The following is a 26,598-nucleotide window of genomic DNA, read 5'->3' as shown; positions in this document are numbered from 1 at the left end:
CGCCGACCTTAGGTTTACACCGCTGCCAGTGCCCGCACCGCACGGGTGGATCGATGGTAGTGGCTGCTCTCCCTCTCTCCTATCCCCCCGCTCGGCAGCTCCATGCTCTGCAATTGAACAGGGCAGACCACAGTGATTGGCACCCAGTCAAGCTTGAGCAGTTTATTCGCGGCCCATGGAAACGGGATGCAGGTATGTGCAAGCGAGAGACAGATCTTGCACCGATACGTGGAGGCGTAAACAGACAGAGCCTGTTACAGATGGATAGACGTCACTATCGGCTGAGGGAAAAAGAAGTTGAAGGGAGGGAGATTCAAATCGATAGGTAGAGCGGTCAAGATCTTGATTCGACACAACAGGACAGAGATTTGCAAACTGTTGGGTTTCCTTCTGGACGTGAGGGGGGGAGAGATCGTCAGCCAATGCGCGACGTCATGCAACGGTCGGGGTGTGTCTCGGTGCACAAAGCACGACACCAACCCTGTCTCTACATAGCTGTCTGTCTGTTTGTCTGCTACATCAACGCAAGACAGACCATCACCTCTTCACCTAAAGTCTCTCACACAACACAGACGTTGAGTGTGGGGGCACCTATGTAGAGTAGCCGAAAAACTCACCGCTCGGTAAAGAGCCCACTCACAGCTGCTGCACAGAGTCTAAAGGCAGACAAACACACGCAGACGGGGTGGGACGCAGGGACCACTCGCAGGAGGGCAGTGTGTGAGGGGGGAGAGAGCGGAGACGAGAGCGAGCTAAGTGGTGGAGATTTGGGTACATGGTCTACAGGCAGGCTCTCCCCTCCACTGGCTCTGTAAGCAGAGTGGAATGTAGTGTCTATCCACCAATTTCTGTTCAGGTGCAACTATGTCTTTCTGTCTTTCTGCCCTGTAGACTGTCTGTCCACCCAGAGACAGAGCGGAAGGCTTGATTCCTGGGTTAGGGCTCTACTCTTCTTATCCGCTATCGTTTCCCCAAAATCTTCAACCCGTCTAGCTGGCTGTCTGTCTGCATGCATGCAAACACATGTCTCGGCAGTGAAGTTGAACCCACTCTCTCTCTCTCTCTATCTCAACTGCCACTGACGATCCCCTCTGCAGCCTCTCCCCTCGGGACCTGTAACCGTGCCCACCGCCCACGGTAGCACCGACCACACTCCGCGTGTGTGCCCACGCCGGCCGACCGACAGACCGTCGCCCGGGCGTGCGCAAGGTCTTGTACTTTCATCACAGGCATCACCGCAGAGAAGAGTTTTTCTTTTCTTTCATGTCGCCCCCTCTCGTGACGGTGGTGCGGACGGATTGACGGACGGGCGCTTGTGTAGGAAGTAGCTACATGTATCTAGTGGTACCTACTCCACAGCTCTACCCGCTCCGATCGTCTCCCCGCGCCCGCGCGCCGGGCGGATGGGTGGAGTGGCGCTCGCTTGTCTGGCCGAGGAGGGCCCCACGCATCCATCCATCCATCCACCAGCTTAATTCGTTACCTCCCGCGACTCAGTAGGATCTGCCTCGCCGCGATCCCGCTCCCTCAGGGTTTGGGTTTCTGCACTCCCATGCTTGCTAGCTGTGCGGGTTTTGTTTCGTTTGACACGTCGCCTGCAATGCAATTTGTTTACTAAACCCGTGTGTGCTGCGACGATCATCGGGCTGAGGTGTTTAATTCAGCAGTGTGGTGTTTCATGGCTGATCCGGCGCTCCCCCTATGCAGGTCTGAGGATATTCCTCTAATCTACATAGGTACTCTACTACTAGCTCTGGATGATACCCGTCCGTGGTTATATATAGCGTCTCTTATTTGCCTGTGTGTGTTTCCCGCGATCTCCTGGGACGGAGGTGAGATCATTGGCCAGCCGCGTTCGAAACAGAGCTGGCACAGAGACTGCTGATTGACGTACGTGCCCTCACTTCTCGGAGTCTAGCCGGTTGTCAGAACGGTGGACAATCAATCTGCGCATATCTATCTATCTACTGCTAGGTACTCTAGCTCGAACATCTACCGGGAGATCAGATCAGGGACGGAAGATCACTGCTGTGTCTAGCCATGCGTATATATTTCATTAACAATTACACAAGCGCCGTGCGTCTGTGTGAGTGCCCGGGTTTGCGCTCGCTCTGGACTGTGTGGTTCGCCAGCCTAGACCGTGTACGCACCCGGGCGTGTACATACATCCCCGTTGCAATACATGCCATACCAACCTACCTCCACCGGGCGACCCTCCCTCCCTCCCTCCCGCTGCCATGTACAGCCACCCGACGGCGGGCACCTGCATCCCGGGTACGGTCCCCCACCCATTGTTTGCCCACCTGGTGGTGGTGGTCCGCCGCATGCAGCTACTACATAGTACAAACCGTCTGATGCCAAATGAACGAGTGAGAACACATGATTTCCTCCCCGGCGGCGGCGGTGGTACAAAACACAATGCAAGATAAGGACGCGTCCCGTGATGTGCTGCAGCGAGGTAAGGGCCGCACGCGGCAATGAGCGGGATCCAGGGATGGCGCCGGGCTACGCAGGAAGCAAGGGGCAAGGGGTAAGGGGTAAGGGGGAGTGTGTATGTAGGTTAGAAGGTGGTCTTTCTTTTCAGCTGGGAAGTGTGCGTGCGGAGGTGGGCTTTGTACCGGCCGATACGTCATTACCTCCGTTTGTGTTTGGGGCGCGGCGGAGGTGCGGCCGTGTGGTTGATGTGGTGAGCTCGTGATCCTCGAATAAAATTCTGGCTAGCTAGTGGCGCGCTAGGCTTGGTGTTGGGCATTTGTCACCAAAGGCGGAGGGTTCAGTATGAGTGGATGTGCTCTTAATTTCGCTGTCTTATACAAAACCAAAAGCTTGAACAACCTGGCCTGCCCTTTCTAATATAATATCTGAGGTCTCTGAATACGAGTGATGTTCTATGACTCAACCTCTTCCCCCTTTCGGTCCTGAGATTTCTAGCACCATTGCAACGCCGTCAGTATTAGCGGGTGAGAGTGAGATTCAATCGAAAGATGGGTGATTTAAGCAAGACGGTAAGCTCAAGCTGTTGTAGCTCGTATCTTATAGTTGATGTTTGGAAGTAGAGTGGCATCTGTAGTTTTGGCCCGTATATACTGGTTGATATGATTAATTGATTAACGATTGGCTTTGAATTCATGTTTTTGTGTAGTACTGGCCAGAGTACACTGGTGATGGTTGATGGACTTCTTCTTCCAAATAGCTCGACTGGGCCCTACCACCGTGTCCACTGGGTGAGGGCCAGATATATGACATTAGACTCCCCCTTAGTGTACGCACATGTGGGGTATGGACATTCACGATAAGGCACAGCGCAGCTTCAAGGTCAACACCACCAGAACCAGAACCTCCGTGACCAGCCCGACCGACCGACGCTTCTCTCCAGTCCCTCAACTTCCCTCGTCGACACAATCAAAGCCCGATAACACAGAGATAGAGGGGGGCAAGCAGCGCCATTATATAACGCAAACCAGACCCGGAAGGGATGGGCGGAGGCCTGGAGCTACAGGAGAACGCACTTTATACCGCCCCTCTTCCGGCCTCACCTCCTCCACAAAAAGGTGACCTCATTCCCGTAAAACAGCAGCCCATCTCGCTTCCTCGTACATGTGTTGCTTGCTCTAATACGATAGCTAGGGCGGGATAAAACAGTTACCCCAAGTCGGCCAGTGTCAAAACTACCGGGTGATAGTCCATGAACCTATATTCTATACCCATTCAAAACCTCTGCCACGCTCAAGGATAGAAACACTACACTACTACTCTGCCGATATATCTAGAGAGAAATATCAGAGCGCAGTACATACTGCACTAGTGATGGACCCATCCGCATGGATTCAAATCGAACTTTGCCGGTATATCCTGCGCTCTCCACCGCAGAAGGGCCTACTAGGCCTACTGCGCCTTACTCCACCAACAAAACATTACTAGCATACTAATAAGCTCATGCGTTATGGTTTTTAGATGTTCAAGGTGTTTATATAGCAAGTTCGGAGGAATACTTCAGGTTTTAATAGAGGCCGAGTGATTATTCATGACGAAGAGACCGAGTGATACCCTATGAACCCATAACACACTTGCATTTTTTTTTTTTTTGTTTAATTGATTAATTGCATGCAACTTTACAGTTATGGCAATACCCCTGAACTGCCCCTTCTCTTCCGCCTCCTCTCACATATTTCTGACATAGGGAATGAAAACACTAGAGCCCTCTTTATTCTATTCCTCGCTTCCAGCGTCTTTCAGCGTCCCCCACCCATCATGATACCCTAGTTCCCTTCTCTCCTCTTCAAGTTCTGCGCTCTCTTCCTGTCCATTTCTCTCGGACTCCTATTTCCATGCCGCAAACTGATTCCAGATTTTTGTAGCTGCTTCGATACCACTTGCCTTCCAAACGAGTTTGATGACCGTATTGTGCTCTTTGAAAATTTTGCGGGTTTCGGCCGTTGCATCGCATTCTGCGAGTATGTGGGCTACACTCTGCTCTCCTTTGCCGCATTCGCATTCGGCGCTTTCGATCTTTCATATTCTTTTTTAGGTATCTGTTGATAGCTATATGGCCTATTCTGAGGCGGCTAATGATAACTCTGTTGGTTCGGTCCGTATCGTCAAATTTGATAGTATTTTGTTGCGATGGTTTATGCCGTGCCTTTTCCTTGTTCGCTCTTGTTTCCCATTCTTTCTCCCATTCCTTTACTGTTTCCTCCCGGGACTCCCTTTCTAGAGATGCAAACGAGACGAACCACTCGTCATCGATTCTTCCTTTATTGACGGCTTCTTTGGCTGCTTTATCCGCTTACACATTTCCTTTTATCTTGTTGTGTCCTTTGACCCATTCCAGTCTTACTCGGATCTTTTGTGTCTTTCCAGCATCATACCAGTAGCGTATTTTATGAGCCATAATCTCTCCTGACGATTGGTGTCTATGTTTTACTCGTCTCATCACTTCCTTGCTGTCGCATCTGATAGTAATCGTTTTCTTTCTTTCCTTCACTGCCTCTTTTCAAGTTAGTCCGATCTCGATAGCTTTTTTGATCCCCACCATTTCTGCATCCATGATTTCCATTTTTTTCCCCAGCCTGTATCCGATTTTCCTCAATACTCCTCTATCGTTTCCTATCCTACATACTCCCGCTGCTACTCCCTCCGTTGTCTTGCTGCTATTACTGTACATGATAATCTCTCCTTCCTGTTCCCTCCTTTCCTTCTGCCTTCTTTTTTCCATTCCTTTTTCATCATACAGTCTGATATCTATCTCAATCTCTTCCCTCGCCTTTTTTTCCCATTTTCTTTCCTTTTCGTAATAGCTTTTCCAACTCTCTATTTTCTTCCAGTCCTTTCCTACAATCTTTGCCAGATTTTTGACTGCCCCTTTCACTGGCATTCCCCACCTCCTTCCTTGCCCTCTTCTTCTCCCTGCCCACCATGTGTCTTCTTCTTCGATGAGCTCGCTAATCTCATTTTTAACTGCTTTGTGAGTAGGATAGTTTGGTGCGCGCTTTAGTCCTTTTATTGCCTGCATTCGCTCCTTATGGTTGAATCTGTGTTCTATAGGTAACACGCTTGCATTATTATATAGCTTCTGCCTCCTGGAGGCTATGCTTTAAAGGGCGATCTTGTGCTTGGAGGCTATTTGTAACTCCATATTCTACGGGCACAAATGATTCCTAATTCTTGGGCATGGGGATAATCCAGGGAAAACCCACGAAATTAATTAATATATCAAGGGACTATTATAATTATAGTATTCCGGGGATATCTATACACGTTTAGACATCTAGATTTTAGCATAGCGTCCTAGAGTATATATATATAATGGGATACTTCGTCTTGGGACGTATCCAGTGGATGAATCAATCACCCGCCAGAAGCTGAATAAGTAATAAATCAAACGGGCCATGAATCGTGATCCTCAAAATCGGCGGTTGAGCAGGCCTGATACGGGAGTTAATTTTCCATGGTGCAGAAAATTCTAAAAAAAACTTCAGAATTAAGACCATACTGAGATTGGCAGAGATCTCGAAATATGTATAGGTCGATATGATAAAGTCACAAGTTTCGAAATTTCACTCCGCTGGCTAAAAGGGGAGCGAGGCAAGTTCCTCTATTTACAGTAAAAGTGCTTGATTCTGCTCGAGCCCGCGACAGAAGTAAGGTGAGCTAGACGCAACCTAGGCTTGTCTGCACTGCTGCAAGTAACGGGCTGGGCATGGGACCATACGCAACCGGACCTCGGTGTCAAGTGATTTCCATGTATTAAACTAGTGGATTCGGGTCACCTGGGCATCAAATTTTTGGCAACGCAACCAAGATAAAAAAAAATCTTATAAAGATTGATTAAATCAAGATAATACAAGAAGAGTACAATATATATAATTATATCTCATAATAATACTTTTTTTTAACGTGTAGTACGTTGTCAGTTGCGTAAACATGATAATTATGTAGTTCGGTACACGATAAAACGGTTGTTACAGTTGATGGGATATATAACCTATCTTGTTACACGTATCTATATAGGTATCTGGCTACTGACAAACTGAGCTCGATCCCGAACGCGGATCACCGAGTAAATTATAAAACATGCTTGTATATAGTCGCAAAATAATCATGACGTGTACCTACACTGATCATGACTGCTATGGCGAATGGAAGTTGGTGATACTTGTATTTAATTGTCCTTAACTGGAAAATGCCCGCGATCAGGTGGCCGGAAATATTAATATAAGAGTCTCATACCACTCGAGTATACAGCCACTCTGCAAAAGTGTTCGTGATTCCGATTTCGGAGTGAGACATTTCTCCATATGCAACCGCGGCGGACCATCCAGAACCCCCCCCCCCCCCAAGAGAACCAATGGCGCCCAAATTAATGAAGAATAAGATTAATGACCTATCTTCCTTTTGTATATAGTCACAAACTATATTATATATTTTTCGTTGTTTTGAATCTCAACTTTAATAACATTAGTATTATGGGTGCGCCACACTGCGCACTGACATGAAAACCATATCACGAACACTTTTGCTGAGTGGCTGTATATAGAGCGTGATGCAATAGAACAGTACTGGAACACTATATATAAAGGCCTTCTCGGGCGGATATTGTTGACCGACTGTTGGGGTTAGTACGTTCTCTATTCTTCACGACGAATAAAGAACAGATAAGGCCCGTTTGGCAACGGGGTCGACTTGTTAAATTTTGGCGAGGAATGACTTGTTCGTGAAATGTTGGCTTATTCGCTAGAGTGTTCCGCAACACATTCTGTCCAGTAGATTTGTCGGCCAAAGTCAACAAATCGACTGAAATAAAAAAGCAGCCCCGACTCTGCTTTTTCCATTGCAACGATATCACCTCCAACTGCGGTCAATCCAACCTAGACTACCAACTGGTTGCCAGCAGGCTGGCTAGGCCCCGAATGTTTCGGTACTTCTTTGACCATGAAGCCTACTTTGCGAATACTTGGATTATAATTACGGATTGATGATATATATCAACTTCTTTCTCAATAATCATGCATGGGGCGCTCGATACTGAGTGCCTTTGACACTATCCGAAATCCCTTCGCTCCCCTCTCTAAGTTGAGACATAAAAGGGATTGGCAATATCGCAGTAAGCCCCCGAACCTCTCATCTGCCTCTGCCACCACTCACAAGAATACAAACTGGCTAAGAATAAAACAAAACAAATGGAAGAAGTTAATCTCCGTCTCTTAATCCTCCCCATCTATATCCCACTCCTCTCCTTTCCTCCTCGGCATCTGACTCTATCGGTTTCATAAATGTGCCAGTAAATGAATTGAACTTTCTCGTTAGTTAATTTGAGGTAGGAAATAAATCACTGCAAATATCTAAACTATATAGTCTTCCTCGTCGTCACCAGGAACGTCTCCTATTGGTTACAGCGCACTACATGTATTTCTAATATTGATTGCATATCATGATTGGACAAAGAACTACTCCCGAGATGGAAGGGAACTGGCATTAAAAGGCGTGTAGCTATTTCAATTGATGGATATAAAAGAACAAACACTGACAGAACTACAGCTATATTTTTATATATGAAGGTCGAATTTCCCTGATACCATTTTATCATGAACTACATGTACATACTAACGCTACTAATTGAATGACTTAGAGTGCATACTAGAGCTAATATATCACAGATTACATATAAGGAGAGATGGAGATGAGGTTTAGTGCATGCCTGTACGTTTGGATGACACAATAATCCAGAATGACAGCAATAATCTAAGAAGTTACTATCGCAGTACCGCCCGCACCTCATTTCCTTAGTACATTTGGGCGGCCGAAGGCCGCACTCCGCTTGTATCTACTATACTACATGTAAAAGAATACAATACCAAAAAAGGCTATGGATTCGCTACGTTATTCCTGTTGATGCGCTAGTAATGCGGTAAGAATACAACATTGCTACTGTATTCGTTTTGTAATGCCGGTTTAATTTTGTATTATTTACTGGATCCCATAGTCATACACTACTGATTTCACCGCGTTTTTTTCGTACTAGCTGTATGTACCGAAAATGTTTCGCTAAACCTAACCCTGAACCTGGCACTCTCAACATTGAATGGGATACAGCAGATATCAGTTTCATGGCTAACAAAGGGATAGATGAGGTAGTACTCAAATCTGATGGGAGGGTCTGCTATCTGTACTCGGGCCATGGGGATCAGTTGCAGGTGCTAGAAGAGCCTGAGTTCTAGACTACAGGTACCCACATACCTTTAGAGCCTAAAAAATAGTGACCCAGGGGGTAACGCCCTGAGGTTTTTTTTTAAAAAAGAAAAATCCGAAGAAGGAGGCTATCCCCTAAGGGAAGAGAGGAGGAGTGGAGGTGGCCTCATAGGTAGAGATGAGACCATGGTTGTCTAGGTTTTGACCGGGGTCAGTGAAGAAGAGGTCGTGGATTGTGTAGTGGAGACAAGCCTTGGTAAAAGGTAACGCCCGGAGGTACCCCTAGTTTATATATATTAAAGGTTGGTTTTTCTTTTTCTTTTTCTTCTTTTTCTTTCCTTTTCCGAGCTATTGAATAGAGTCGGTATTATAGTTTAACTCCCCAGCAGACGAGAATAGTGCCACCGAATATCTACCTAACAGCATGATAACGAGAGTATCACTATATGAAGTATCACTATAACGAGGGTCGACTGTATATGTTAGCTTGAGTATTAAGAACTAGATGTACCTAGGCAAGTAAAGAAATATTCCCTACCTTTTAACCAGATTTCCATCCATAGTATGTTATCAGATACAACATCTCGTGGATGTGGTTAGGTGCCAACGCTAGGAGAGCTGCTTGGCAGAACTTATTTCCAACGCTTATTGTATTTCCACCATGCCTGTTCGGTTCCTGGATTATAGTTTTAGTTTTTAATATTGTTGCGTCCTCTTCGGGTCCTAGAGTTTAGTTTTGATTTTAATATTGTTGCATCCCCTTCGGAACCTGGAGTTTAGCTTTAATTCTTAAGATTGTTGCGCCCCCTTTGATCATCAACTTGGTGACCTTGTTTTGTGATGATATGCATCCGTTCCCATTAATACTGGGTGACCAAACTCCCTCCGGGAGGTCCCGGTTCCTGACCCGATTTGGAATCGAAGATGTGCCCTGATGTGCCCTGTTGAGCAATTCTGACACCACGTTGTGGTTTACACGCGACGTGAGTATTCGGAGGTGATTATTACGTTCATCGGCCTAAATCTCTGCAGGTCTGCGTGATCGTATTCGATTATCCTTGGTGACATTTTCACGATGACTTGAACTACTGATCAAGTTAGTCTCTGAGTTCCGAGCGGTGAGCCACGAAGCCACAAGCCCCAACAAACACAAAGGAATTGAGGACCTCTAGTAGCATCTCACAGCTAGATTCAGGTTGTAGTTTCAATCTTTGATGGCCTTTGGTGATGGCAGGTGAAATGGGAGAACGAAGAGGCGGCAGAGAAGCAATTATAGCCACAAGCGCTGATAGAGGCGCTGATCGAGATTAAGGTAGTGGGGCCTCTGGCAATTAAAGTCTCATAACCCTAGACTTAGGGTAGCTGCATTGGCTTTTTGATTATTATTGATAATTAGGAGAATTCAAGATGAAGAGGCAGTAAAGAAACAAGCAGCGAAAGAGAAGGCAGGCGACATACATGTAAGCTCTACCAACCTATGTATGTAATCTTGGGCTTTACTACATGTACATTGTACCCTTCCCGCTTTTGTGTGGCTCCCAAGGCCCCTCTAGGTTAGCAGAGAAAAGCGCCCGCGTTCTCGTATGGTCCGTGCTTTACTTACAGGTGCTGCCCGACGCCCGCGTGAGAAGGCACTTACATGTAGTACCCATGTACATCTGTCCTTATCAAATCCCATCCAGCTATCGGGTAAAGAAAATATACATAACTTAGTTAAATCCGTCTATTCTCGAAAATTACCACTTATTGGCATGAAAATGGCTTCGTGATCAACTACATGATACAGGAACCATTATTTAAGGAGTAAAGGGCCAATTTACCCTTACCCCAGTTTAATCTAGATCTAAACTTGGGACTGCGAGATTAATTGTTGCCGGATTCATTGTCCACTCCACCATAATACATGTAACAATGACCGGACGCCCTCATTAACCGTTCGCTAACCGCTCAGAGGTGGCTGTTGAGGTTGACCAGCGGTTCCAGGTGTATGAAAAAGTTGGAGGACTGCTCGAGTGATATATCATGACTACATATTAGAACCGCTCATCTATCAAGAAACTTGGTGTATATATATTATGTACATACCTGCAGGATAATAATTCTCTCGTCTTAAAGCAACAATAACACATACCATAAGATTTGAAAGATGCTGATTTGGAGCACACCGGCTCGACCGAGGAGGGTTAGAGGTCTATCTATGTCAGCGAATCCTATCGGTGCCATTACGTCTGGGGCGAGGATACCAAGTTTGATGCCATGGCTACCTTTGTCAGCTACCTAGGCTCTTGACCCCCAACACCACGTTTGATTATGGGATATTTACATGATGTCACGTATATAATGGAAGGACTTCTCTGTATATGACCTATACTAGTGGACATGTCTACCATGGCTTGATCTTATAAGATCAGACCATTCCCGCCCACAACCGACACTCTAGCTAGGCCTGCAGGCCTGGGCGCGGTATTACCGCTTTCCACGGAATATCACTGACCTAGAGTCAAATAATTTCGGCCCCTGTAATAAAGAACCAACAATATGAACCAACAATAGGAATCAAGCGATTCGAAATTGAGGACCACTATTCCTGATCTGCTAAATCAAATTCAAAAGTAAAAGTAAAAACATACCTTAGAGTTAATCTAACTTTAATTAGATATGGATATATATGGTTCCTGAACGGCAGGTAGACGTATTCGAGCGGTGGAGCTCGATTACGGGACCATGCCGTAACTGTGTAAAGGCACTTTATGAACATGTAACTTCAACATATATCGGGTTGGCAAACGGTGCTGTCAAGTTGGTAATGTGAATATCAATTGTCCTCCTGCAAGACGAAGGCCTCGTGCCATAACATTCGATTCACATTGTTCCGTGTCTATAGCTACAGTACGATGCCAGTCGTGAGCGTCAGGCGCGGCGTCGCAACGCCGCGCGCCCCCCGAACCAATGTCACGGGTACCAGCACAGCAACCACAATTGATCCTTTGGAGAGCTGAATTTTTGTATAGTTGTTAAAGAGTAGATAAATAAAAATAATTTGACGTTTAATATCTTGTGTACCAACCCGCCGTGAAAAGGTTGTGAAAGTTTGGTTATGCGCGCGCGTTGAGGCGCCGCGCCTGACGCTCACGACTGGCATCGTACTGTACCATCCTCTCCCTAACTTGCTTTTATACTTAAGCACAAATCTCACTACGGCCTTTACATAGAAGTCGCAAAAGAAGCTAGGTTTACACCAGTCATATAGGTATCGGAAGTCTTTGTCTATTAAGTATCATATAAATGTGTTTTCGTATAGTACATATATCCATCTCAACTATATACATAACCATAAACGTAACCAAGCATATATTCAGCTACAAAGGAAAAAAGAAAATAAACGCCAAAATAAACTAGTCTGTCATAGTACGGGACACTTTTTTTTTTTTTTTACCCGCCGCCGAGAGGTGGACAGTCGTAAAAAAAACGCCGAAACAAAGGAAAGAATACACAAGGAAACCGTTTTTCTTCTTTTTCTTTTTAATATTTAGGATCCCGGAAGGGTGATACTGGCTCCTTCAAGACTGGCGCTGGCGAGTATATACGCTCGCTGTCGATCGAGTAGGCATCCGACTTCTCGTTCCAGCTCTGCGAGTAGGGGCTTCCGTACACGCTACCGCCAAAGATCTGAGATTCAGAGATCCGCATCACCACTTCGACAGACTTTTCGTCCTCGATGACCTTGGGATGGGGCTTGGCAAAGTATTGTGCGTATTTGAAGATCGCCCAATAGCATGAAGTGACGTTGATGAATGTCAGAATCAACTTGTAGGGGACACAGTACAGCACCGCCATCCATGGAACCATCTTCTTCTTTCTCCTCAGATGAATCACGTTGAAGATTGCCGCATGCACTGCATACAATCCAATCACACCGATAAAGGTCCACAGCGCAAACCACGGCCGCACCATGAACGATATCGGTAGGATGAACGGCGTTAACAGGTACAGTAACGTTTCATACACCTCCTGCCAGACAAAGACCTTTGCACCAAACTCCCACCACCCCAGCTTCCAGCTGCAGATGATGTATTTCATATCGTACCAGATGCCGCTGACGAAGAAGAAGTTCCACCGATGGAACCTCTGCTTCCACACTGTCATCTCCCCGAAGCCTCCACGTGACCCCGTCGCAACAAAAACGTTTGTCGGCGTCTCTGTCTCGATAAACACTTGCGAACACATCAAGATCCGTGACCCGCGCAGCCTCGCCACGTGCCCCAGGAACCAATCCTCCGACACAGAGAAACCGGGATGGTACTTGAACGCCTCTGCCAAGAACTCGCGATCCCAGATGCTAATAGCGCCATGTGGGAATGTTGCACTGCCCATCTTGCCGGCGAACTCACGTTGGATGCCGCTCAACTTGTACTCAAGGTCCTGGGCCTGTTGAACAATCGTCCCGCGAGAGGAATCTGGGCCGACCGACTTGATGGTGTAACCAATACATTTGACAGCATCTGTCATGCGGTGGGTGACAACAGGAAAATCCGGGGGGAGGGCGCAGTCGTCGTCGATGAGAAGAACGTATTTGAACGATTTTGCCACATAGCAGCCGGCGAACTGGGCGACAATCTGTGTTTTATTTGTCAACACAAAATCCCAACCACCAGGTTACATGTATGTATAAAATCCATGATCTCATCGATTCAGGGATTTGTTTATTTGTGGGAAATTGCGCATATGCACTGTACGATGGAGGGAGAGGGAAGAGATCTAGACTCACCTTTGAACCCACAGGGACCCAAATATGGTTGACACCATGCACCTTGCAGATATCCTCCGTCTCGTCCAAAGGCGTGGGGCTGTTCCCATTCGCAATGACAAAAATCTGTCGAGCAGGAAACACTTTCTTAGCCGCCACGAGCGTTGCCTCGATTATAGTCGCCGCCTTGTAGCATGGAATAATGAGGGCAGTCTCGGACACATCGCGCGTCTCAACGTCGTCAACATTATCTTCAAAGAAGATTAGCAGCGGGGCGAAGGCGTAGAAGACGGCAATTCCCACAAAGATCGCGACACCAGCGGTCAGGGCAAACTTTCGTGACACAACGAGCCTGCAGAGATGGTGGAACATTTATGGTTAGTAAGCTATGGTTTGGTTGACAGGGTTGTGGCGGTGTCAGCCACAGGGGAATGATAGGACTTACCACATGTACCAGGTTAGACCCTGCCACAATGGCCGTCCGATGAGGATGAAGTAGATGCATAACGCAAGGAAAGCGTAGCAGCTGTATTCAAAGGCGATCATACTCCATTTCCCTCGCTCGAGTTTTGCCTTCTTTGATTTCGCTTTTTCCCACATTCCGTGGACACTGGATCTGCGGAATCGGGATGCCGAGCTAGGTGAGTGTTTGAGAGGCCTTCCCGCTGGCATAATACCATATGGATGTGTGTGTGGGCCTTTGTGTACGGCGGGCTCAACGGGACTGATCTCATCACCAGAAAATGGATCGTTGAAGGGCGAGTTTACAGAGCTAGCCAGAGAATAGTTGCGAAGGTGGTCGTAGAGGGCGTCTCGTTCGCTGGGGGATGGGGGCTGCGATTGCTTCTCAGAGGTAAAGGCTTTGACCGGGAATGTAGGTAGACTTGATCTCCTCTTCCGGTGCTTTGAGAATCTTTCTTTGCTAGATTCGCCTGTTATTGTATTAATATTATGTTAGTTTCAACAACCAATTAATTACTCAGTATAAGAAACAAAACAAAACTAGTATTCCATACCCTTGAACGGGGACAAAAACGGTTGCTTAATCCTGATCGCTGCAGCTCCCGAGGGATTTGTCCTGCTTCTCTGGAGCGTTGGTAAGGCCGATTCACCGCCCGAAGCCCCCAAATCAATCTGGTCCAGCAGAGCCACTGGAATATCAATCAATAAATCGGGACCATCTGCTCTCTCGGGGTGTATTGAAGGCGCCGGTGTAGCTGATGCTGATGATGACGTTGATGACGATACTGAAGAACCCTCTAAGGATTCTGTGGTGGAAGAGGAGTTTCTCTTCTCAGAGAATTCTTCGCAGTTGTTGTTGGCCATTGCTAATCTAGAAATGGAAAACCTAACTATAAATTGCTTACAGCTGGAGGCCTATATATGGCTAAGTAGCTATAGGTTGCCTGGAAGTCGATATATATGGCAGGTTCGAGTTGGGGAAACCTTATGTCCTGGGCGGAGGGGGTTTATATATATCACTGCGCAGAGTTTCTTTGCAAGTCATGTTGAAGGTGCAGGGGTTTGGGGGAAGGATTAAATTAATCTCGGACCCAGTCCATACCTCCATTTCTGCACTCTGTGATGGGGGACGGAGACTAAACTAGCTCTCAATGGGTGGCCTGGAGTAAAGGAATAAAAAAAAGATGCGTATTTAGCGTATAAAACGCCGAGAAAAGATGAACCGTGCAAGGAATACTAATTGTAATATCTACTTACAGACAGCTCATCACCGACTTCTAGCCTAATTCTTGAAATCCAACTCTGCATACCTGCTATAAATCTCCAGGGGACGACTAGTTTGGTGGGAGGGTGTCACCACTGCATTGTTAAATGAGGACAGATCGGGCCTGTAACTGCTCATTGAAGAGTGTAGAGGCCTTTTTTTTTCTTTTCCGCTGCGCTCGATCGAGATGTTTTCGACCCATCATAGGTACGTTCATGTCTTTGCAGGCCGTTCTGGGAGCTTGAAAGCCAAGTACCTAGATTTTAGAGACTGAATATCACTTCCACAATAATCTCTAATATAATGCAGTTTGTGCAAAGCTTGGCTAATGGAGAGAAATTTCTTTTTTACCCAAGTGATACAGGATCCCGTTCCATCCCCTCCATCCATTGCGTCAAAAGAGCAGAGAGAGAGGCGTACTCGGTATATTAAATTGCAACTCGTAACTCATCTTGTAACTACCCAGGAGGAGATCGGAGAAGCCCAAGTACTATCCACCCCAGGCTCTCCATTCCTTAGCTCTGGGGATATTCAGCAAGGTTAGATTTTCCGACACGGAGGGGCGGGAGACAGTCACTCTAGTTAGACTGCCTCAATTGAACAATCCAGGCTCTACATGAATAGGAAATCATCTCCATTGTCCTGTAGTAATAATCCCAAAAGGGAAGGGGGAGGGAAACAACTTGGTTGTTCAGGGTTAAAACACTGAAGCCTTCACGTAATAAACCGACAGAAACGACCTAGGACCGCTCTCGGAATCTCGGCAGCCCCTCCGGGGTAGGCAGTAGGAGCCCACTAGTGATCCCATTACCGACAACACATCGTTAGCTGCCGAAGCACTACTTGCGGCATGTACGGGGAGTTGGAGCCCCGAGGTGGTTTTGTCCATCTCCAGCTGAAGACCTTCAATGGATCTCGGCGCACGGAAGTTCCTCTAGATGCGGTTTAAAGCAGACACTCGAGGGTGCGCTGGGCACGCTATTCTGTGGTTGGCTCATAGGCTTCCCGTGGGAAACGTTGGCCGCAGCTGCGCAGCGCGAACAGTTTACTGTCAAGGGTGTTGAACCATATTGACAGCGTTATTTTTTTCATGTCTTAGATAAACTGGTACATGGCACCTACATGTACCTTACACTCCATCGTGAGAAGTGACCTGTGCTTTGGCCGGTGCTGCAATTGTCTGAGTTAATTACATCATGATTTCATACTGATGGCCAGCGGCTGGCTGGACTGTACGGAGTACTAGTAGCTATCACAATACCTCCTGTAGAGTAGCAGGTACCAAGTGCTCTGCAATTCTATTAAAACCACTTCAAACAAGGTAATTAATTCGAAACCAGCATTCCAGGAGTAGTAGCAGATCAATAAATAGTAACATTACATCTAGTGCAGTACGGCAGTCATCCACGAACACATCGTTACTCTACAGCTGATATACTCGTGAAACGTAGTTCTTCAAACAAATTAAGGAAGGGGAATACCTCATAAATCCAAACCTCAAGCTTTAAACCTCACCACGCTAACGGGGATTCAAGGCGTTCCAGGATGCGGTTTCTTCAATGGGGTACAGTGTGACAAGCCCTCAATTCTAGCGGCTTTTCTTCCGCTGTCACGCCAAAATGTCCGTCAAAGACATCAAGACACATCACACAACAGACGCCCAAGGTAGTACCACTATTCGCACATACATACTCCCTCTACTCTATTATCGAGCACGTCATATCCCTCTAGCGTTACTACTCCGAGTGCTCTCTGAGGCCTTCCGGGAAGTTGCACTCCCCCCGAGAGGTTCGGACAATGCTAACCGGGGTGAGACAGTCTTGCAAAAGCTGTTCGAATTCGTGATATGTGAGACACCCACCAGCTTTTCTGTGGAGTCTTAGAGCTGGTATCCCGCACTTGCACTTGCACGATCGATGAAAGTGCAATAAGAAAAAACTTACCTCATCTTCATGCGCAATGCCCCAATTCTACCTCAAAAGAATGTTAATATCTATTATATTGGATGGGGATGAAAGCATTCGTCACCAATCCCAGTTGGATTACAAGTGCGTGGGCGGGCAATTATACTATTCTCGGCCTCAGGAGGAGTGCTTTTCTCCTAACCTGGACACTGGGATGATGCCAACCGACAATAAACAAGCGAATTGGGCATAGGCCGGCGCTAGGATCACATAGAGGCATCGATGCCAAGAATCGTCCGGTGATAGACGGTAGAGGTAGGACTGTAGAGCAGGTACTCGCAGGCTGTATGTACTCGAGTACTGACGTTTTTGAACTGGGCCATTATTGCATACACCCAAAATCATGAGCTTGGCGTATTTTTGTATGGCATGCAATATCAGTCGCGTCCACAAACGTCAGAGAAATACGAGTAGAGAGTAGAGCTACAATTCAATTTCAATTAGGGAATATGTCCGAACACGGGATTGAGCTGTGTCTTGTGGGGGGGGTTCTTGGGATGATGGAGTTTGATGGTGGGGTGGGTCTTTGTAGTTAGTAGTGCACCCTTAGAGATCGCGTTCTCTTGCCTCCCCTGCCCCAAGATCTCGGTGTGCGTGGTTGGTTTGAACGCCGATGACCCCCCTGCAATGATCTACAGTCGGTTAATTCGCCGTACGCGTCTAGGGCAACCCAACGGGCCAGGGCCCAGGAACCCACGGGGAGAGAGGGGGGGGGAGGGGCAGAGCCTCTTTCCCACTCCCAGCAGGTGCAGTGCCCACCGCCCCCTCCATGGATCCAACTATTGCCTGCTTGCCGTACTTCTTCTTGTCTTCTCTTCCTATTCTGTCCTTCGATCGTTTCACTCTATTGCAGACAAAGGGACACAAGGATTACTCAACTACAATTGCAGTACCTACACTTTTCGTTCAGCGATTCACCTTGTGCAGCAGTATCGTTAATTGGAGTGAGGGGAGATGCAACAAGAACCTCCTAGAGTTATGAAAATAAACACCCAGTCAGGAGTAGATGATTCCTGATTCGATACTTACTCGAAACCAATAATGGACATCGCTTAGTTAAGGTCTCAGTCCAGCACTCTAGACTAGAGTACCTTTTCTATGACCCTCGAGTCCCCCTTCCCTTCCCTCTCTGATTAACAAACCAAGGGTCCATCCAGGTCCCTCTTTCATGCACAACCTCATATCCTACGTCGACCTACCTCGCACCACTACAACAGCACTACCACCATCACCACCATTGCTGCGCGTGAAAAGGTTAAAAAAAAATGCGGTTTGGAACACTCTTTTCGCGTCCACTTTACGCATCAGTTCAAGTCCCACGATCGGAGGCCCGGCTCGGTTATCTTTTGTGGCGCCTGTTCAACATAACAGAAAGATCTACCTAGGCGGAAATAGCTTAGCAGATCCTTTTTCCCGAATTTAGGACCCCGGGAAAGAGGTGAAGAAGCTACATGCTGTACTTAGGTCGATATTTCAGGGCCCGGAGGTGATTGTTTGTGGACCCTGGGCTAACTCTTACGTCACGGCCCGTACGCACGCGGCTAGCTGCCGTCGTCGAGGGGTACGTTTTTTTCTCTCCCACCTCAAAATGGGCTAACGTCTAGCATTTTTCTGTGACCGAGGTAGGAGTATAATGACTTTACTTTGTGCCTTTGGACTTCAGCTGGTTTGTTCGGATGAAGTGGCAGAGGTGAAAAATCTTCACGAATAAGGCAAACAAGGGCTCACTACATGTACTCATGGGTGTTCTAATGTGGATGTTTCTCTTCGCGATTGCCCCTGCCAGTATGAGCGTATATGCAGTTGAGAAATAAACATTGCCGGAGCCGAAAAGCCTCGAGAGAGTCATTCCAGAGGATCCGGGTATCCAACGTATGTATGTAGCTGTAAACGTATTTACGTGTACATACACTTCCCTTTCTACATACAGAGTCTGGTAGAATTATTGCGAAAGTCAGAACTAAAAGAGTGGGCTTCTTGGTCCGTGCTCACTGCAGAAATTCCTTTAAGGGTCAATAGGACTATCGGGTCACGGAAAACCCACTTTCGCAATAATTCTACCAGACTCTGTACATCATGGCTGGGCTTTCTTCTTCACGCCGACTTTACAAGCTTTCCGGCACTTTTTGTTTTCCAGTGGATATTCGGCAGAATGAACACATTTTCAATACTTAATTGAAACACTCAACTGGAACGATCTTACAAAGCCCATCCCCGGGTGGACATGCAAATCACACGGCTCCTCCCCAGTCAGTACCTGCATCTGCACCTAAAAATACGCAGACGAGAGATTAGAAGGAGTGCAAGCCAATCAACACGGCTTTCGGTGTTAAGATCCGTTGTGTTTGTAGAAGATGATCGCCCGCTGTCCGGATTGTTGGTAAATTGCGTTTACGTGGAGTATTCTAACTAGGTATATATATCTCGGTACTCTAGAGATATAGTACTTACATACATACCTAGAAAGTAGATAAAAGTTGATCTGGAGCAAGTGGGCTCTCGATCTTACTCGATCTAAATTCGAGTATTTCCAGGATCCTTGTAGCAGTCAGGGGTCCGAATAAGCACGCCAATTCGGAATTATGCAGGAACAAAAAAGACTAGTGACGAATATTCCATGGAAGATCCTTTCTGGTGTAATATGAAATGCATAAGGTAAGCCATATCATACTCTCAGGTATTCCAGAGTCTGACGCATAATCTGGGATAGTTTGCCTGCAATGCATATGCTTCTCAAGATCACAACATCCCATTTTCCGCTCATTCCGCAATATATGCTGCCCTTTTTTTCTCCGTTTTTTTCCGTGAATCACGGAAGTGGGGAAGAGTGGTACTCGAGTACTTACAATCGTTTGCTCTGGTCCTGTCCGGGAATCTCGGATGCCAGCGTGGTGATCTTGGTGATCAGAAGATCGTAGGTGCATGAATCTCAGCTTTATATTAACCTTAGCAAACCCCGAACAATCAAATAAACCCAACATGCACCTTATATACAATATAACCCTAAATCCCATGTATTATTCACTCTTTATATATGTAGTCGCTCATCGTCCACCCCAGATACCTAAGTACAGCGCCATGCCATAAGTCATGGGAAGGTGCGAGGTCGCAACGCCTGAACACAAAATCTTTCACCACCACCGATGGCGCCTGGAGACCATGTACCCCACCAGACAGCTAGGAGGGAATGACCAGCCTCCCTGCTGTGGCAAAAAACCGGAGTCTTACAACTCTGGTTGGAGGAGAATAGGGTAGATGTTCTGGAGGACTGGCTTGCCTATTCCATCCCATGGAACATGTTTGGGTACACCTCAAGAAGCTTTACCATCAATAGTACCCCCATTTGGCATATGGTACTGGATCACCTTAAGTATTAAAGCCCCTCGTGGAGGAAGGTCTAATTCATTGCTGGGAACTGTTACCTGATGATTTATTTGGTAGCTAGTTGAGAGCATGACTAGGAGAATAGAGCTGTTATAAAGGCAAGGGTTGGTACACAAGATATTAAATATCAAATTATTTTATTTAGCTACTATTTAACAACTATACAAAAAACCAGCTCTCCAAAGGATCAATTGTGGTTGCTGGGTGGGTAGTTGTGGTGGCCCGGGAGGTTGCTACGCCACGCCTTCCCATGATTTATGGCATAGAACTTGAATATGTGTTGACTCGAACCCTAACCCATGATGCATCTCGCAAGCGCCATAAAATTGTAGAACAAGTAGGTAGCTAATCAACCCTAAGATCGAGGTAAGAGAAGTAAAATCTGGAAATCAAATAAAAGCCCTTGAAATGTTCGGTAGTGGAGCTCATAGCGGTAAAGAATTATGGGATGATCGCATTCCAGAGTAATCTGGGGAACGACAGGTAACTAACCGAGTGACTTTTCATGTCCCGGATCGTGAGGGAGGCGGAGCAGCAAGAAATCGGCGCGCATCCGAGGACCTGCTCTAATCAATTCAATCTAATCACTGCTCAATCGCGGAGCTTTCTTCAATTCCAGCCATGATATTTTAACACGCTCGCTTCCCGCCTTTCGATTCACATTACTAAACTCGCTCAGGTCCGAACCAAAATCCCCAGTCTTTCGGATCACCCAATGAGAATACAACTCTCTCAACTCGGACTTCCAGCTCCATCACAGTTGCAAGCTTTATAAAGTGAGTCTCTACTCTGTTGGACGATTGCCAAGAATGTCTCGGAGGAGCGGAGGAGCTTACAACTACATACGCCTATTAGGTAGAATACCGTACTACAACAGATGGGACGAACGCAAAGAGTAGCCTGAGTCGTTCGAAGCAAGAGCAGACGTTATGCTACTCAGGCTCTGACCCCAAAGCATCTAGAGTAGAGCAACCTACGCAATGTCTTAGTCAACAACGCAGCACTGTGCTTCTCCGCGAGACATCTCTTGGCAACAGTCGAGGCTAAACTGCGTCAAATTAGCACCATCAACGGAATATCCCATATTGCTGTGAGGGAAAGAAGGCGGATATCCCGAACCTATTTTGCGCAGCTCCTGTCATTCGGATATGAGGCGAGCCGGATATGTATCGAGACAGAGAAACCCCACTGTAGGTGTTATAGGCGCTGGGAACAATTGTTGGGGATCGAATAAGTGCATACCTAAAGTACTAGGACAGAGGTTTTGGTAATATACCCTTTTTACAGCCAAAGTAGCCATGTTTAGCTACCCGAAGCAACCACCCAACCTCATCCAAAAAATTCCAAAGTTTCAAGGACAGCTGGGAACTATCTTAAGACGGAGCACAGAGAATTCTAGAATTTTAAGTCCATTCTTCAGGTGTGTGCGATCTAATTTTTAAAGTCATGATTTGAGTGTTTCTGATTTTGTATGGTGTTCCCATACAAATTTCGTGTTGCACCGGCAACCAAAACTTCTGTACTTAGGCCCGAATCCCGCCTGTCATCTGGTTGCAACACACACTTCTAACCCCCAAGGGACGCATTTAATGGATTACGCGTTGAATTGAGAGGACCCTGCATTATTGCAAGTGATTACTCTTATTCAGGAGAAATCAAATTGAGAGCGCCGAATACCAAATCCAGACCTTGCGAACTGACCACCGCACAAAGTCAACCCATAAGAAAACGTAACTAACAACACCCTCCGGGATCACAAAAGCCATTGTGGCTTGACTACTTTGTAACATTATTGAGTGGTCACACAAGCAGTGTCTTGAACATTTCGGACTTGGCAGGGTGGTACAGGCTTTAGGCGTGTAAAGATTCACTAGACTTGGACGATGGAAACGGATCTCGACCAATATATGTCACCGGGTGTGAAGCCAAATATTCCTTCGAATATCAAGGTCACCAGACTTTGAGCAGGCCTAAAAACTGAGAACGAAATTCTTGACATAGCGCAACTAAAAGCTTCGATTTTGAATGATTAACATGTGTGCGCGCTATATCTGGGAAGTCTTAAGACTTTACCTCAAGATACAAGATAAATAATGAATGATCCTGATGAGGCTCAGAGGCAACTTCAATAAGAGAATTAAATTTTTAGGGAAGAGATAATCTCGCGATTTTTCAAAAATATAAGTGATTGTATGTTTTAAAATTGGTCCTGGCCATTTTCGCAGTCAAAGACCTCTTCTAAAAACTGGGAAATACAGGAGGGTATTGCGGATAGTCTGTCATATGAGAAATTATTCCCAGTCTCGAGACTTTTCACAATACACAATGCACGGCCCGCATGTTAGGAAATCCGAGTCTTCACTCTTTATCGGTGGAGGAAAATATAGGACTGCCTGGGTTAGTACCTTTTTAGTCTTATACCTATTACTGGCACTGTCAAAAACACCAAAAGACCTGAAGATAACCTCGACATGTCCTCTATCCTCTTACACCTTTGTATCATTGTGGATCCCCAATATCTGAATAACTAAGATACAAGGGAACTATAGAAGTAAAGCCGATTGGTCCCTGGACCCTGAGACATATATTCGCATACGAAGTGCTTAGTTCATAGGGAAATGCCTATTGCTGGAAGGGCTGCACAACGCGATCCGGTGGCCCTTAGGATCGCCGGCGGCCGAGAGGAACGCTAATAGGATTGTTGTGTTCTAACAACAAGCATGTAGCCAAGCATCTCTCACTACCTTAGATCTCTCTTACTAAGCTTTCTTAGGTGCGTAGACCAGGACGCCTAGCACAAGATATTTAAGACTCATTCATTGATGGTGGACGGCACTCCCCAGCTGGCTTTTAGATATTGATCTGCGTGTTATTATTTGATAGTAGAACTGATAATGTCGGGCTTTCTAAAGGTTGTGAGGTGGATTGAGTATCTAAGGCAAAATAAACCTTACTCTGGTGGGCCTTCTAAACTCAAGGTTATTTACTCGCTCTCCACACCATAGGGGGCCATCTAGAAAAATAGAAAACCAAACCAGCAATTAGGCCGCGAAAAGACAAAATACATGGAGAAAATGAAATGAGGGATATTTCCGAGTGATAATCCATGTTTAGACCTAGCTGATTCCTCTGAGATTATCGACTCCTAGAGAGCCCCAAATAATATAAAAGGGTCCGTATATATTAACGAGAAAGGATAGCATTGATACTTACAGGTATATATGATGTTCTTTGGCTATGTAAAGTATACATCCTTGTATTTAGCTTTTAAGATGTCGAATCCGAACGGGTCGACTGTTCATACATGTCATGTTGACAACTATCACTGGCATATCGAGACCTATATAACTTGTCACTATATATTTAATGAGTTTGTGCCGACTTAAAAATTAAAGATCACCTGGCTGCCTCGTCCTATGTACTTGCTCAATAATTTTTTACGATGTATAAATCCGAGTGATCGTACATGATCCCAAAGCCCAGGAATACTTCCCCTCACGGAGGGGCTGCCGCCCCCCCGCTCATGACCATAACCTTACTTCGAATGACGTAATTTGAAATAAGCCAAAAGTAATACTTGCGATCGTATGAGAACAGGCTCCTAAACTTGTATCAGCCAAATTTTATACCAAGACAACGACTATTGCAAGATAATCGATCGGCAACCATGCCAAAAGGATACTTCCATCTGGCTCCTAACCGTATACCAACAAAGTACCAGCCAACCTCGTAGTCAAATCTAAATGCCCACCCACTCACTCACTCACTCACAAGTACCGCCTGAATAATTGAAGTCCGAGTGAACGCTCAAATAATTTAAACTCTCGCCTATCGCTCGACAGGAAAGACTCGCAATTTTGTAACGGCGTTTTGGCAATACGGACGGATATCATGTTGGGGCGTAAAGAGTATGCATTTCGCAGCGGGCTAGGATTTGTAATACCGGTTTCCTTTATGTTCTATCGGTTTCCATTACACGGACATATGAGTCATACTCGGACTGGAGTTATTGAATATATAAAGGGGTTCTGTCTCTCGCTTCTGTTCTCTTTCTCTATTTCCTCATTACGCAACCTTTTCGTTCTCTCGCTGGCCTCTGGCTTGTAGAGTTCTTCTGACCTTTCTTTTGCTTTCTATCTCGTTGCTTGACTGCTTTGATGCTCTAAATTGCACTCACCCCTCTATCGAGTGAGTAGCAAAACTTGTCCTACTGTCCTTGAACACTCATGATGGGGGATGGGGGGCAGTAACTGTATACTGTTTACTTGCTATATCTTAGCAGAACTGACCCTGCCTCTATTCCCCTTCATCGTATACTTTGCCTATCGAAGTATTGAACTTGGATTTATTCATTTTCCGAGTGGCCTGCCTATCGAAAAGGTTAACCCTTGGGTGCACTCCGAATACTTCAACTCAGCGAAATGTCCTGAAAATGCATACATCAAATGGATATACCGAGATACGATGCAATTTGTTGACGACGGTCCGTAACTGTCACATTCGGAAGCAGGGCTGGAAGTCCAAGTACAACTGCAAGCTCCTGGCATTGGAGCACTAAGGCATGTTAGGCCCGGATTTTACTCATGTGCATAGATGTAGAGGAATATTACCTGTGAGTATAAGCAAGTCGTCCCGAGTGATCGGGCCAGCTTGTACTCCGTCTAGGTAGCGGAGATGTGCTTTGTTTCCACACGATGTGTTGTATAGACGCAATAGAAGCAACGTTTGACTGTATTACTGATAAGTACCCTAATAGTTATGTATGTCAGAGGGTACAAACTCTCTGGATATTTGATCAAAACAGAGCTGGAACTCCCGTCTCATTTGGTCCAAAGTCCGTTGTAACTGAGCACACTGCTCATCGTGTCGATAGGACTCCCGTTGCCACTGACGGAACTATCCCCGAACTTCGTCCTGGAAATTTTGGGCTTGATCTAGTATTTGAACCGTAGGATGGTTGGAGGAATCTGATTTCCAAGATCGGTAAACGCTCTTGCAATGATGACGGGATCCGGTTGAGCTATTTAAGATGGATCCCTCGAGGAACTCCAGAAAGAACTAATTATATGGCTGTCGTCCTGCCCGTTGTTGTAACGGAGATGGAGAAAAAGACCAATAGTTTGGGCCTGTGGGCTTGGCGTTCTGGACGGTGGCGAGTGTCCAGGTGGCAAATCCATACAAAAAGTGACTTCCACTCTTGCAGGGGGGGGGGGGGGCTAACAAAACTAAAGTTTGGACAATTGGACATCCAGGAGGGGGGCAGTCTGTCAGTACGTGTTATGTGTCTTTGTCCTTGTTCCTCAGTGTTTGAATGCTTGCGATTCATTGATTCGGCGAGGATTATTTAGTTCTGTTAAGCTGTCATGTCGGCCACGATATTTAAATGTTTGTTTTCACTCGAAGTAGAGTTATGGATGGAAGCGGGGGGGCGGCAACCCCTACATGAGGAAAGGAACCATTTTCTTTAGATTTTGTTTCATCTACTAGCTATAGTATTCACAACTATGTTTATATCTATGGGTTTGTGTATTTAATGAAGCGGGGGGCCCTGTCTATCGTGAGATTTGACGTGAAGTGTTTGAGCAAAGCGGGATGTGTTAACTAACTGAAGGAGTGAGTTAGTATCACACTAGAATTATTACATGCGATAGAGGAAATATATGGAGTTTGGTTTATAGCTTATAGATTTGCTCGCACAAACCGTATCCAGAGATCAGCAATCATATTAAGTAAGGTGAAAGGTCTAGAAAGAGCCGAGAAAGATAAAATTGCCTTTCCCTAAAACATTGTATGTGAAACGTAAAGCATGCACTAAACGACCTGCTTCAATATGATGAAGGTCCGAAAACCGATTCATCCAAATTATCCAGCTAGGTATCTACAGTACCTGTAGGCAAGCGTCTCGAGAATGTACGTGAGGCGTTGCTACCTAGCCCTCCAAGGAAACCCACATTCTGATCATTTCCATATCGCACGTGCCACCCACAGATCGGCACTAAGACTACCGAGTGGTTTAGAGTTTGGCTGGTCGTGTGGTGGCAGATACATACAGAGAACGAAGGAACAGCATGATGCATCACACTTTTCCT

General features: G+C 46.1%; 3 protein-coding genes across 3 annotated transcripts; 1 reads left to right on the top strand and 2 right to left on the bottom strand.

The window, feature by feature from the left end:
• Positions 1 to 12,210: 12,210 nt before the first annotated feature.
• Positions 12,211 to 14,761, bottom strand: LAJ45_08293 (uncharacterized protein; the record flags this gene model as incomplete). The annotated part of the gene is made up of 4 exons (XM_046117844.1): positions 12,211 to 13,305; positions 13,457 to 13,787; positions 13,881 to 14,367; positions 14,452 to 14,761. 4 exons carry the CDS (start codon positions 14,759 to 14,761, stop codon positions 12,211 to 12,213), a joined length of 2,223 nt encoding a protein of 740 aa, XP_045969131.1.
• A 2,200-nt stretch (positions 14,762 to 16,961) lies between these two features.
• LAJ45_08292 (uncharacterized protein) lies at positions 16,962 to 17,345 on the bottom strand (the record flags this gene model as incomplete). Its single annotated transcript, XM_046117843.1, has 3 exons — positions 16,962 to 17,030; positions 17,105 to 17,131; positions 17,232 to 17,345. The coding sequence occupies 3 exons, from the start codon at positions 17,343 to 17,345 to the stop codon at positions 16,962 to 16,964; spliced, it is 210 nt and encodes a 69-aa protein (XP_045969130.1).
• A 2,426-nt stretch (positions 17,346 to 19,771) lies between these two features.
• Positions 19,772 to 20,212, top strand: LAJ45_08291 (uncharacterized protein; the record flags this gene model as incomplete). Its single annotated transcript, XM_046117842.1, has 3 exons — positions 19,772 to 19,780; positions 19,836 to 20,039; positions 20,186 to 20,212. 3 exons carry the CDS (start codon positions 19,772 to 19,774, stop codon positions 20,210 to 20,212), a joined length of 240 nt encoding a protein of 79 aa, XP_045969129.1.
• Between the last annotated feature and the right edge of the window lie 6,386 nt (positions 20,213 to 26,598).

This window comes from Morchella importuna (genome assembly GCF_003444635.1).
Source record: "Morchella importuna strain M04M26 chromosome Unknown Morimp01GS028, whole genome shotgun sequence".
Taxonomy (NCBI): domain Eukaryota; kingdom Fungi; phylum Ascomycota; class Pezizomycetes; order Pezizales; family Morchellaceae; genus Morchella; species Morchella importuna.
The sequence above is the reverse complement of the archived record's forward strand: the minus strand, read 5'-3'. Positions and strand labels throughout refer to the sequence as shown.